Raw genomic sequence first — 14742 nt, 5'->3', positions numbered from 1 at the left:
CTAGCTGCTTATTTGGTTGTGAGTTGTCATTAAGCCAGATATCATGAAATTCAAATTAAATACACTTCAAATAATCTACAAGAAATCGTATTTATTTGAAATATAGCCATAAATCACGTGTAGCCAAGTTTAGCATCGTTTTAGCGCAGGATACTACGAGCCATACCATACCTTTTCCCTAGTTACAACATCCTATTTAATCTCAAAAGTTTTTTTCGGGTAAAGATTAGCCTCGTAGATAATTGAAGAAAAAGGTTATATTAATCCCAGTGGCAATACTACCCTCCTCCCTCAAGATTATATTAATCCCAGTGGCAAACACTATCCTCCGTCCTAAAGCCTAACACCTAAGCACTTCTTCACCGAACGATGCACATTTCAGTAGACGTTTGTGCTTTTGTGATGATTACTCCGGGTAGCAAATGTTCCTTTAGATAAAAGTTTGTGCAAATACGCATTAGTAGACTTGACTGTGAAATATATAGCTTCTGTGTTATGAGGATTTTAATTTCTTCAATGTTGTGTGGATGATGATGTTTTATGATGGATATACCACTCAAATTCATATCTGTAACCCAAGATAAAGATTCCCCTCCGAAAAAAAAATGGATGCCTATGTCTTTCAGATCCCTGAATTTCAGTAAACCATGATGGTACCATGGACATGCATGTAACCTTAACATTACTTATCAGTTAGATCACAAGAGATGGAGAAGATTATAGTTAAGTGGGAGTACTTATCATTGTATTCAACAGGCGATGTTAGTAATTACTGAATCATTGTGGCAGTAAACCTCCTCGCTTGCGATTGATATTTTTTTTCTTCATATTTCACCTGAGTATCATATATGATCGAGGACGACCTGGTTATCATTTTCTCCCAAGAGCAGCACAAACATTTAAGCAATATTACCTGTTTTTTTTTTTTTTTTCCAAAAGAAGGAACAGAGAAGGGGGCCAGGTGAGGGTATTCCCTCAAAGGCCCAGTCCTCTGTTCTTAACGCTACCTCGCTATCGCGGGAAATGGCGAATAGTATGAAAAAAAAAAAAAAACCCTGGTCAGACAGACGCTTTAGGCTAGCAAGTAAAGGGATATCTTATTAAACGTAAGACGAATTTGTAATCTTACCGTGCAAGTTAAGCTCTGATATCTTTCCAGGCAAAGGTATTATTTCTGTTGTCTCTTTTACTTCATCCTTTGAAGATGGAGGGCAATCTCTCAATTTAGTTTTGAAATTAGAGATGTGGAACTTATTCATTTGGCGTTATATTTCTCCTCTAGCGAAATTTGAAGACAAAAGCTTGGCAATCGTTCGTAGCTTGCCGCTTCCCGGAACAGGAAAGTTGGAATTTATCTCAGTGACTCAGTCCATGATGCTGCAACAAAACCTAGCAAGGCTTCCAGTGCAACGTGACTTTAGGTCACGCGAAATATTCAATAAAGAATAGGGCAACATGGATGCTGTATATTACCTCATTCAATGCCGGTAAGAGATAATCATTCATTGTTGTCGAATTATGCAATTTTTTAAGGTTGGATTGTTCAAATTCTTAAACTAACTGCTATATATTTTTTTCGCCTTTTTATGTTGTCCATTATACACATGCCTATATTGTACGTGCATTGTTTGGCTACGTGTGTTCAAATGATTTGGTGCGTCTCAGAGCCAAATTGTGACTCCACCTAAACAGATTGCGCTCTTTCGAGCTAATATTAGTCTACGCAAATTACTGTTTATACGTACGTAACCCTACGCTTACCAACCTAACCTAGCACCCAGATGACATCTCTTACAACACTGGTGTAATTTTCATAATTCTCAGTGACTGGAACTTCCCACAGAGATGCTTGATACACGAGCCTGGTCTACACTAACCTCTCGGGTCAGGCCGATACGGTATAGTGGGATTCCCAACATTGCCGACCAGCGGTTGGGTACAGACTAACGCAGGGGATTCTCCCGTAATTTACAAAAGTGAATGAAGTTGTCGTTCCGCTCTGTAGGGCAGACTGAATGAAAAGAATGGGTGTATAATTCACAATTTTTTTTTCTTGCTGTTATTCCTTTGTTTTATATGGACGTCATATGGGGATGACGTATTAGTCATTTTAGTGTAAGCGTTGAATTATTATTGTTCGGGGAATCTGCTTAAGATAGGATTATCAAAACTTTGCCATTGTCCGTTTAAGGTGTTTGTTTATAAAGCAGTGATATCAGAGGCTGTATGTGATGAAATCTGTATTATTTACTGTAGTAGTGATAACGCCAAGTAATATATGTCTTTAGAGAGAACTTTAAATGCTGTATACTTAAAGTTAAATCAACTGAACATGAAGTTACTATGAGTACAATGGAAACTTATCAGGTAATTATAACTGCAGTTTATAGAGGTTTGTTGATGATGTAATAAGATCGATAAACTACATTAATACTGAAGTCTCCTAACAGTAGACCAGACGTTTGCTGGCGCGTTCGGGTGTGACCGCAAAGGACGAATATTTATCTCACTATGCAAGTGAGGCGCTGATCTCTCCTGCTTCATCGTAAATCTAGAACGGATCCAACGGTTAGTTTTCATTTCATTGTATTCGTTGTATTTGTGTTATATTCTCCTGTTGATTTCGCCAAGAACCTTGATTTGGGCATCTACATATGTCACATTTACTTGTAATTGATAACTTCATTCTTATAACATCTCATACTTGCAGACGACATATTTCTGTTTACGGCTTAAGATGAAAGTAGTTTAAAGCACTGGTAAAACCTTAGCTTCTTTTGGAGGCGACAGAGTTAAGAATATAAGATGTCTGCAGTTTACAACCACTAGAAACATTTGTGGAAACACTAACAGAAACACTTAGAGAAATCGGCAAATTTAAGATTGCCACTGAACAACAGCTGTTCGTACGCAGTGTCCTTGGCTCGATACTGATAAAAACTGGATCAGGTGCCCAGGTTGTCACTATTTCAAACACTTGACGTTACAGCCTAGTCATGTTAGATACACATGTCTTCCGTTCATGACTTCCATGTTTGGGAGTCAGGAGTTATGGTAGACTAAACGTATTGAGGTGGGAGTCATGCCACACTACAGGTGAGGTGGGTGTCATGCCACCCCACACAGGTGAACTGGGAGTCGTCACCTTCACCCCAAATCACTAAAAGACGAGGATCAAGTCACACGCAGCACAAATGGTAAGCTGGGAGTCTTGCGGCGCAACACAAGATAAGATACGACGCAACACAAGTCGGAAGTCGTGTAACACAACGCTGGTTGGGTGGAAGTCACGTATCGCTTGCTGGCGCTACTGAGGCACATCGCCTCTCTCACCTGGAAAGATGGCTGCTAACCCTAAAGAATTTCGACACCTACCGTCCTGACGCAGTGTTCTTGGAACTCCCAAGCTTATCAAGATATCTTATTTCTTTTTCTTTTAAGGAGAGAGAGAGAAAAAAAAGCGTGTGTCAGAGTTATTCAAGTCGTTCTCAAGTGAGAAATGGTCACAGGACGAGGCTGTCGCGGCGTACCCCAGAGTCTGGTAACCCTGGGAAGCACCGCCATTGATAAGGTGGGCCATATCTCGGGAGAGTAACAACAAAAAAGTAGTAATCCTGCCAACGACCAACCAATCTGAATGACGTCACTTCCTTCGCTGATGCTGCTTGTCGTATGCCGCCCCAACATGGACCCGACACAGGGGAGTGGAGTTCTGCTGTACTTCCTGGGACTTCACGTGAGTGACTTGTATATAACGACCGACGAACTCTTCAGTCACTCACCACAACCCGCCAACTGCGGACCTGCTGCTGTTACTCTCCCTCTTGGTAAGTACAGAGTATATATATATATATATATATATATATATATATATATATATATATATATATATATATATATATATATGATAAATGAATGTGTAATAATGTTTGTGTATTTCACGGTTATCGAAACATTTCATACAAATTTTGATTCTGATCACTGGATTCCTCTTTTATTTGATTTTTAATGTTCGATGTATTTTTCCCAAAACGTCATGGGTATTGGTGTTAATTTTATACTGAGGTAGTTTTACTTATACATATTGATCAACAATTTATATTCTTTCTTCATGGCAAAGCCCCATTAACAGATGCAGACACTAATCTTTCATCGATTTGGGATCTCTTAATTTACGAATTTCACTTCACGTAAAGATGGATCTTCAGTACATTAATTACATCATTCTTATATTACCTCATTGATGTAGTGTTAAAGAACAATTATTTCGTATAATTAGTTTTTTTCTAAACGCGTTATAGAGTAGCATCGTAGTAACATTTTCGTATGTTGCGTTATTGTAATTGTTATTATAATTGTAATTTTTCCTCTAAAGTCATGCTAGGATTTACAAAAAAGAATCGTTCAAAATAGTTTGCTTAAAATGGTGGAGATATAATGTCATCTGATAAGTGATACTGAAATGAAAAAATATGGCACTGAACTGTGTTACTTGCGACAGGAAAAAAAATGATGACAATTCTTACAAATTGTATATTTAACTACTGTTCTGTGCCTAGTTTTGCTCTCTCTTAAAAGGCCTCAGATTTTTTTTTTTTCTAGCGAACATAAAAGGTTGTGCTCAAAACCCGTTTCGAATGTATTTCACTCAAAATTTGAGGTATTCATTGATTGATGTATAACTGCGCCAGGAGTTATCCAGGCATTCTTTACATAATTCCTGTGGCCCAAAACTGCGATAATGCCAAAAGAATGGAAATGCTGGATTCTTTGGAGTGGAGACTTTTTGACGGAACTGTGCAATTCTCAGTGATACAGCCTCGTAAAAGGTAGCTTTTCACTCGCAGTATAACCCCGTTATACATTATCTAATAAAGTTAAGACCTATTTACAGAAATTACCTTTGTCATATACCAAACTTACTTTGACTATAGATATTAACGTTTGTTTTATTGATTAGCTAGCCATTTATAAGGGCGTTAACGTCATTTTGGGACCACTAATCGTGATAACGAAACGTTGTTTTTAAGTGTTAAGATAATTTTCTAAGATCACACACATTTCTCTGCCTGTATTTTTTTTCCAAATAGCATACGTAGTAGTTATTTTGCCGACTAATAGGCAGTTATGTGTCATATGGCATTTTGTTGCTATGGTACTTTGTTGCATTTATTGACTTTAGCTGTTGAAGATTTTTCTTTTCGTGAATACAGACATTCATACAAATATGAATTATGTTGAGCAAAAAGATCAATTCAAACTGCACCAAGAAGATTGGAGACGGGGTAGCGCGAGTGTAAAACTCTCTCCACCTGAAATACAAAATAGTAATCACCCGCCCCTAGCCAACCACAGTGTTACCTAAAAGTGTCCCAAAGGAAAAGAAACATTGTCGAAAAGCAGTTAGCCAGTGAAATGACCAGTGCGTAAATCTGTTGTAAATAATTTATAGAACTCGACTTCCGTACTGGAATTTTTGATGATAACGTCATTGTTTATCACTAATGTATCTCCTCCGATAATTATCTTGTGGACTGATTGTGGTGTAATGTGTAATGTTGTCGGAAATAGCATCATTGAACCATCTTGAACGCCGCAGGTGTTGCCGTGGTGCCCACTATATACGACCCTACCTCCCTTCAGGACTACGTCATCGAGTATGGTGCACAGATCCTTCATAATCACCTTGGCCGTGATGGCTGTTTTGTAAGTATTCCACTAATTTCTGCCGGGCTTACGTTGGTGTAGTTAACATCTAGTGTACTGAAATGTTTTACTCGAGGTCAGACGTATTTTAGCGTTATAAGATTAGGAGTGTTGAGTGAAGTGTCACGCATGACGAAAAATATAGTGTATCGTTTTGTCTTTTTCTTTTCATCTTGTGTAGAATTCTAGTGTTTCCAAATGTTAAGCAGTCAGCAATCAATCCATAACTTATTCAGATGTGTGTAGTTCCGCAGGTTACAGCTGTCCTGACGTAGAAATAAATGCTCAGGTGTTGCCAGGATCCCTCACAGTGCGCTTCGTGTTAAGGATTCCTGCTTTTCTTTTCATCTTAGAAAAACTTGGTTACTAGTCTCGGCAACTTAATGTCTCTTCCTTACATTCGCCTTGTTACTATATTCCATTACATCTATCTGTCTATCTATATGTCTATCTATCTCTCTAATGTATCTGTCTATATTTTTCTTTATTACTATACTTAATCGCTGTTTCCCGTGTCAGCGAGGTAACGCCAGGAAACAGACGAAGAATGGCCCATCCACACACACACACACACATATACATACATATATATATGAATATATATATATATATATATATATATATATATATATATATATATATATATATATATATATATATTATTTATATATTTATTTATTTTGCTTTGTCGCTGTCTCCCGCGTTTGCGAGGTAGCGCAAGGAAACAGACGAAAGAAATGGCCCAACCCACCCCCATACACAATGTATACACACACACACACGTCCACACACGCAAATATACATACCTATACATCTCAATGTACACATATATATACATACACAGACACATACATATATACCCATGCACACAATTCACACTGTCTGCCCCCATCCACTCCCATCGCCACCTCGCCACACATGGAATACCTTCCCCCTCCCTCCTCATGTGTGCGAGGTAGCACTAGGAAAAGACAACAAAGGCCCCATTCGTTCACACTCAGTCTCTAGCTGCCACGCAATAATGCCCGAAACCACAGCTCCCTTTCCACATCCAGGCCCCACACAACTTTCCATGATTTACCCCAGACGCTTCACATGCCCTGATTCAATCCACTGACAGCACGTCAACCCCGGTATACCACATCGATCCAATTCGCTCTATTCCTTGCCCTCCTTTCACCCTCCTGCATGTTCAGGCCCCGATCACACAAAATCTTTTTCACTCCATCTTTCCACCTCCAATTTGGTCTCCCACTTCTCCTCGTTCCCTCCACCTCCGACACATATATCCTCTTGGTCAATCTTTCCTCACTCATTCTCTCCATGTGCCCAAACCATTTCAAAACACCCTCTTCTGCTCTCTCAACCACGCTCTTTTTATTTCCACACATCTCTCTTACCCTTACATTACTTACTCGATCAAACCACCTCACACCACACATTGTCCTCAAACATCAACATCTCATTTCCAGCACATCCACCCTCCTGCGCACAAGTCTATCCATAGCCCACGCCTCGCAACCATACAACATTGTTGGAACCACTATTCCTTCAAACATACCCATTTTTGCTTTCCGAGATAATGTTCTCGACTTCCACACATTCTTCAAGGCTCCCAGGATTTTCGCCCCCTCCCCCACCCTATGATCCACTTCCACTTCCATGGTTTCATCCGCTGCCAGATCCACACCCAGATATCTAAAACACTTTACTTTCTCCAGTTTTTCTCCATTCAAACTTACCTCCCAATTGACTTGACCCTCAACCCTACTGTACCTAATAACCTTAATAAGCTCTTATTCACATTTACTCTTAACTTTCTTCTTTCACACACACTTTACCAAACTCAGTCACCAGCTTCTGCAGTTTCTTACATGAATCAGCCACCAGCGCTGTATCATCAGCGAACAACAACTGACTCACTTCCCAAGCTCTTTCATCCCCAACAGACTTCATACTTGCCCCTCTTTCCAAAACTCTTGCATTCACCTCCCTAACAACCCCATCCATAAACAAATTAAACAACCATGGAGACATCACACACCCCTGCCGCAAACCTACATTCACTGAGAACCAATCACTTTCCTCTCTTCCTACACGTACACATGCCTTACATCCTCTATAAAAACTTTTCACTACTTCTAACAACTTGCCTCCCACACCATATATTCTTAATACCTTCCACAGAGCATCTCTATCAACTCTACCATATGCCTTCTCCAGATCCATAAATGCTACATACAAATCCATTATATGTATATATATATATATATATATATATATATATATATATATATATATATATATATATATATATATATATACATATAATGGATTTGTATGTAGCATTGTATGTAGCATTATATATATATATATATATATATATATATATATATATATATATATATATATATATATATATATATATATATATATTCTTTTCTTTTAAACTATTCGCCATTTCCCGCGTTAACGAGGTAGCGTTAAGAACAGAGGACTGGGCCTTTTTTGGAATATCCTCACCTGGCCCCCTCTGTTCCTTCTTTTGGAAAATTAAAGAAAAAGGAAAAAAAAAAACTAGAGGGGAGGATTTCCAGCCCCCCCCCCCCCCTCCCTCCCCTTTTAGTCGCCTTCTACGACACGCAGGGAATACGTGGGAAGTATTCTTAATCCCCTATCCCCAGGGATATATATATATATATATATATATATATATATATATATATATATAGATAGATAGATAGATAGATAGATAGATAGATATATAGGAAAGGATCACAATTTTGCGCGTGATCAAGATATTCCTATAAGTCCACGGGGAAAATGAAATACAATAATTTCCCAAGTGCACTTTCGTGTAATAATCACATCATCAGGGGAGACACAAGAGAGAAATATAAGTCAGTTGATATACATCGAAGAGACGAAGCTAGGACGTCATTTGGTAAACATAGGATTGTCTTGGACCAAGTAGTAGTTGTGGAAATGCGTGAAGAGCTAAGGAAAGTGAGCTCTAGACTGATGTGAGTTAAGTTGAAAGTGGGTTGCGAGAGATGGGTGATTACATAGTGCTTAAGCACCTGGCCATGATAAGGAGGGTGATGAAAGGCAAGTGTTTTGGGAGCGGCTGAGTGAGAGTGTCAGCAGTTTTGGTACTAGAGAACTGGTGTTAGTAAAGAGTGCTCTAAATGCGAGAGTAAGATGGCAATTGAAGGTATAACTGGGAATCACTGGGTGTTATGTGAGACGAATAGAAATGATGAACAGCTAGTGGAGTTGTGTGTCTGATGATTGGTAATACCTAGTTTGAAAAGAGAGACGTGCATAAGTACGCGTGGGTTAGTATGATAGATTGTCAGAGGGCACCATTGGATTACGTAGTAACTGACAGGCGTGCATAGGCTCTCTTTTGCACGTGTCTCTAATTAGATGTGAACGTGTTAAGAGGAATGGTTGGTGGGATGTCTGATCATTGGCTGATGGAGGCAAGGGTGAAAATTTGTCGGGGTTCTCGAAAAAGATTGAGAAAAGGGTGGTAAAAGTAAGTGAGCATTGAAAAGAGACGTGTGTAAAGAAATACCAGGAGAGATTGGGCCTAGGATTGCAAAACGTGAGAGTAAGCGAAGCAAGGGAAGCGAGTAAGGAATTTCATTTCATTTAAAGAAAGCAGTGCTGGCATGTACAAAAGTAGCGTGTGGCATGCGGAAGGGGTAGGTGAAAAAGAGTAATGAGTGGCGGGATGAAGCAGTAAAGTTGCTAGTGAAAGAGAAAAGAGAGGTGTATGGACGTTACTTAAATGAAAGGAGTGCAAATTATAAGGAGTTGTACAAGAGAAAGGTGCAGAGGTTGAAAAAGAGGGCAAATAAGAGCTAGGGTAAACGATTGTCATTAAACTTCAGGAAAAACAAGATGTTTTGAAAGGAGGTTGATATTGTGAGAAAAGCAAAAGAACAAAAGGGTACATGAAAGGAAAGAGGAAATGAGGAAATTGTAACAGGTAGTGATGAAGAGATGGATTGAATATTTTGAAGATATGTTGAATGTGTTTGATGATAGGGTGGCAGATGTAACGTGTTTGAGTTGAAGAGATGTGCGAAGTGAGGGTCATGGAAAGTGGTTATGTGAGGAGAGAAGATAAACTTTAGCAATTCGGCTAGATTGGGTGGAAATGCAGTTGAATTTCTTTTAAGAAAGGGGATGACTGCACCATTGATTGGCTAGTAAGAATTTTCATTGTATACATATGTGGATAATGGTGAGGTGCCTGAGGGTTGCAAGAATGCATGTATAGTGCTGTTGTATAAAGGCAAGGGGGAAAATGTGAGTGTACCTAGTAAGTTGTATGGGAGAATAGTGATTGAGAAGGTAAAGGCATGTACAGAGCATCAGACTCCAGAGCAACAAATTGGCTTCAGAGTGGTAGAGGATGTGTGGATCAGCTGTTTGTTTTGACCTGTTTGTTTTGACAAATGTGTATGTGAGAAACAGAGAAACAGAACGATTTGTATGTGCCATTTATGGATCTGGAGAAAGTATATGACAGGGATAGAAATACCTTTTGGAAAGTCTAAAGAATACATGGTGTGGGAGGAAAACAGCTAGAAACAGTGATAAATTCTCAACAAGATTGTAAAGCATGTGTGCGAATAGGAAGAGGAGAGTGAGTGGTTACAGGTGAAGGTTGGTCCGCGGCAGGGTTGTGTACTTCACCAAAGCTGTATAATTTGTTTATGGATGGGGTAGTGAGGGAGATATGGGCGAGTATACAGTATGTAGTGGGTGATGGGGGTCTAGAAAATTAATTGGTTGTTTGCAGATGACACAGCGCTGGTGGCAGATTTGAAATTGCAGAAGTTGAATAACAGCAAGATTATCACGTTAGTAGGGCAGAGGGACGGGTTAGTTGGGGTACGAGTTAAATGAAGAAAATTTGGTAGAAGTGAATTGTTTTAGATAAAGGAATGTGTAGAAAAAAGGTCGTTATCTGACGTGGCGAAAATGGGCATGTTTGACGGTACATTAGTCACAATGATATTGCATTGGTGAGAGGCATGGGCTGTGCATAAAGATATGCAGAGGAAGGTGTTAGAAATGAAATGTTTAAAGACAATACGTGGTGTGAGATGGTTTGATCGAGTAAGTAATAGAATTGTTAGAGAGAGGTGTAATAAGTGTGGTTGGCAGAGATGAAGAGGGTGTGCTGAAGGAGGTTAAACATATAAATAGAATGAGTCGGATGTAGAGGAGAAAAGGTGAAGGGTGAGACCAAACTGGAGATGGAAGGATGAAGTGAAAAATATTTAGAGTGGTTGGGACCTGAATATGCAGGACGGTTAAAAGTATGCACGGGATCGAATGAATTGGAAAGATGTGGTATACAGGGGACAACGTGCTGTCATTGGACAGAACCAGGGCATATGAAGCAACTGGGGGAAACCACGGAAAGGTCGGTGGGGCCTGGTTGTGGATTGGAGGATAAGGTTTCGGTGCATTACACATGACAGCTAGAGAATGGGTGTGAGCGAATGTGGCCTTTCTCCATCTGTTCTAAGTGTTTCCTAGCTAACGCAAGAAACGGCGAACAAGTATGAAATATATCTTTCTTTCTTTCATACTATTCGCCATTTCCCGCCTCAGCGAGGTAGCGTTAAGAACAGAGGACTGGGCCTCTGAGGAAATATCCTCACCCGGCCCCCTTCTCTGTTCCTTCCTTTGGAAAACTAAAAAAAAAAAAAATGAGAGGGGAAGATTTCCAGCCCCCCGCTCCCTTCCCTTTTAGTCGCCTTCTACGACACGCAGGGAATACATGGGGAGTGTTCTTTCTCCCCTATATATATATATATATATATATATATATATATATATCTTGTTTGGTATTTTTTTCACCATCTTTTTTTTTTCAAGGTTGACCCTGTTGAGGATTTACGGGTGAAACCTGTCATGATAGGTATTTACATATATGTTCGGTAGTTCCCGCGTGAGCGAAGTGTCAAGAACAGATGAGTGAGCCTTAGAGAGAGGATAAAAACTATCTTGCTTTTTTTCTCTGTTCCTGTAATGAAAAGCAATACAGGAGGGGAGGATTTCCAGTACCTTGCTCCCACCCCTCTTAATCGTCCTCAACGACACGCAAGTTATACGTGGGCAGTATTCTTTTTCCTTTATCCCAAGGATATATATTATAAGATTCTTTGTTTCACTGGCAATAGCCGAGCGCTCTGCGTTTTAGTAACAAGATCATCATGAGCAAGTGACTGTAATTTTTAGATTCTGAAGTTGCTGTAAGTCCCAAGGCATTTCCTAGTGTAGACGAAGCTATAAAGACCAGCTGGGCACGCAGGATAACCACATCACCTCTAAATTTTATTGAGAATTTCTAGTCCAAAACTTAACACACAAATAAGGAATGAGACAAATAATTTTCACTTAAGTCTAACATCATATACTTGACTACATCTACCCCTAGATATGTGCCCTTCACTCGCACTCTCACTGAAAATTAAATCACAAAAAAAAAAGAAAGTGTCATGTATACGAAGATTTCTGGCTTCAGAACTAGACAGTATTTGATGATAAGTTAATCAGACATATGTTTTATGATCCTTGTTTGCACAAGTGTTGAAAAGAACACCTTCGGCAGATTTTGACAAATACGATGAACACTTGTGACATCAGACACTCCTCTAGTAATCACTTCTACATTTCTCCGCAGCTTGGCAGCCAACCTGCCGTCCGGGGACTCGTCTCCCATCAACTGGGATAAAGTCGAACTCACCGAGAAACAAGAAAATACAGTCAGGAAGGTAGACGATCTACTCAACGAGCTCCTGAAGCAGGTGAGTGGCAACCACAGTCCCCGGCGACATCTGCTGTCGCATCAGCTAGAAGTAAGCTGCTCAAGAATTTTCGGTAAAGCAGTTTTTGTGTTGCAAATGACGTCGCGGTTACTGGAGACATCACCGTAGCTGACGTCATTCCAGTGATGGTGAAGGTCTGCTGGAAATTCCAATATTCGTACAACTACCATTTCCGCCTGGCGAAGTGTTTAAAAAGAGTAGGTCAGGAACATATGAGATCATTTGAAATTTTACACGAAACACAAATCCGGACTTGGAACGAAGTCTTTATAAATATATACAGTTCGAGACAGGATTTCCAGTTCATGAAAATAAAAGTAGAATTGGCACATTGCCACCCAAACCTACCATACAGACACCATACAAAACACACACACACACACACCCACCCATACACTCGGGACAGAAGTCCGACCAGTGCGCGGCGGTCGGCCCACATCCAACGAAGGTGTTCATTCACCCCTCAGGGATTGGCGTGTGTGTGTGTGTGTGCATCACTAATAGGAGTTAAGACATTGTTCATATATACAAGGCTGAGAAACTAGACAACACGAGTGTAAAACTCTCCACGAAATACAGTTAATATTCAGAATTAGTAATACTCTTTCCATACTCATGAAGCCGTAGTGAGAGCGTTACTATGTGCTGGACTTTTTTCATATTATTTCTGGGATTGCCCATTCGATCGCTATGATTATCTGCGCGATTTATTTTTTATTGTCAATACGAGAAATTAATTTGTTTATTTGATAGTGTCCTGCATCTACCTTCATGTTGATAGCTGTGAAAGACAAAAACATATAATTAATTCCCCAGGTGAAAGCATTTAGCTTAAAATTGACAACAAACGTTATCCGGATATATTTGCCCATTCCAGCCAGTTCAGCCATAAATGAACAAAGACAAACCCGTGGATAAGAGTTGTTGGCATATTGGAACGAACCATAGTGCGTACATCCTGCTGCTCTCCCCGACCCACATTGCCATGTTGGAGCTACGATTTTTTTTTTTTTTTTCCCTTGCATGGAAAAAATCATTGACGACTCTTTAATAGAGATTACTTGAGTATGAACATTCGATGATGAGCGAAAATCGTCCGAGAGTTTGTTAAGAAGACTTTCAAAACAAGTCTCCCGAAGCCTAGTCAAGAGAAATACCGTTGACATACCCTCAGTGTACTGGTGATTATTGAATGCTTGGTGGTTGTATAAGACAGAATTCGTACGACACAACCATACAATAAAATTATTTCTAGACAGCGCCTTGAATGAAAGTGACCGAGGGATCTGTAGGTATCTTTGCCAGTCTAGGTGACAACATTTCATCTTCCCTTTTTTTTTTTTTTTTGGGCGCTCCAGCGCAAAATTCCCTGGGAAATACAGAATCCCCGTATTTCATTTTCTGAAGGTTTTAGTATCTCAGTGAATCTGATTTATTACTGCAGCGTTAACAGTGAAAATATCCTGGCTAAGTTAGAATGGATTAGCTTGTGTTGGGTAGGAATAGGTTCTTTTAGTTTAGGCTATTCCAAAAGGAGGTGCGAACGTCCCTCTAAGGGGGATATTGACATGCTTACGTTGTAGTGTTCTGGCGGGTTGGCGACGAAAATGGATGAAGACAGCAAGTATGGATATGTACATGTGTATATATATGTATGTCTGTGAATGTATCTGTATGTATACGTTGAAAAGTATATGTATGTATATGTGCGTGTGGGCGTTTATGTATGTGTACGTGGGTGGGTTGGGCCATTCCTCGTCTGTTTCCTTGCGCTACCTCGCTAACGCGGGAGACGGTGGTTAAGTGTAATTAAAATAAGAATATATATATATATATATATATATATATATATATATATATATATATATATATATATTATTTTATTTTTTTTTTATTATACTTTGTCGCTGTCTCCCGCGTTTGCGAGGTAGCGCAAGGAAACAGACGAAAGAAATGGCCCCCTCCCCATACACATGTATATACATACGTCCACACACGCAAATATACATACCTACACAGCTTTCCATGGTTTACCCCAGACGCTTCACATGCCTTGATTCAATCCACTGACAGCACGTCAACCCCTGTATACCACATCGCTCCAATTCACTCTATTCCTTGCCCTCCTTTCACCCTCCTGCATGTTCAGGCCCCGATCACACAAAATCCTTTTCACTCC

The 14742-nt window shown here is 39.7% G+C and overlaps 1 protein-coding gene across 1 annotated transcript in view; it reads left to right on the top strand.

Moving 5' to 3' along the window:
* Positions 1 to 1645: 1645 nt before the first annotated feature.
* Positions 1646 to 14742, top strand: part of LOC139754157 (uncharacterized) — a 22920-nt gene continuing 9823 nt past the window's right edge. The window contains exons 1-3 of the mRNA XM_071671314.1: positions 1646 to 3827; positions 5600 to 5706; positions 12419 to 12542. Of these exons, the coding sequence (XP_071527415.1) occupies positions 5660 to 5706; positions 12419 to 12542 (171 nt within the window). The 5' untranslated portion in view covers positions 1646 to 3827; positions 5600 to 5659. The remainder of the gene's footprint in view (positions 3828 to 5599; positions 5707 to 12418; positions 12543 to 14742) is intronic.

The sequence above is a fragment of the Panulirus ornatus genome, chromosome 16 (assembly GCF_036320965.1).
Source record: "Panulirus ornatus isolate Po-2019 chromosome 16, ASM3632096v1, whole genome shotgun sequence".
Taxonomy (NCBI): Eukaryota; Metazoa; Arthropoda; class Malacostraca; order Decapoda; family Palinuridae; genus Panulirus; species Panulirus ornatus.
The sequence above is the reverse complement of the archived record's forward strand: the minus strand, read 5'-3'. Positions and strand labels throughout refer to the sequence as shown.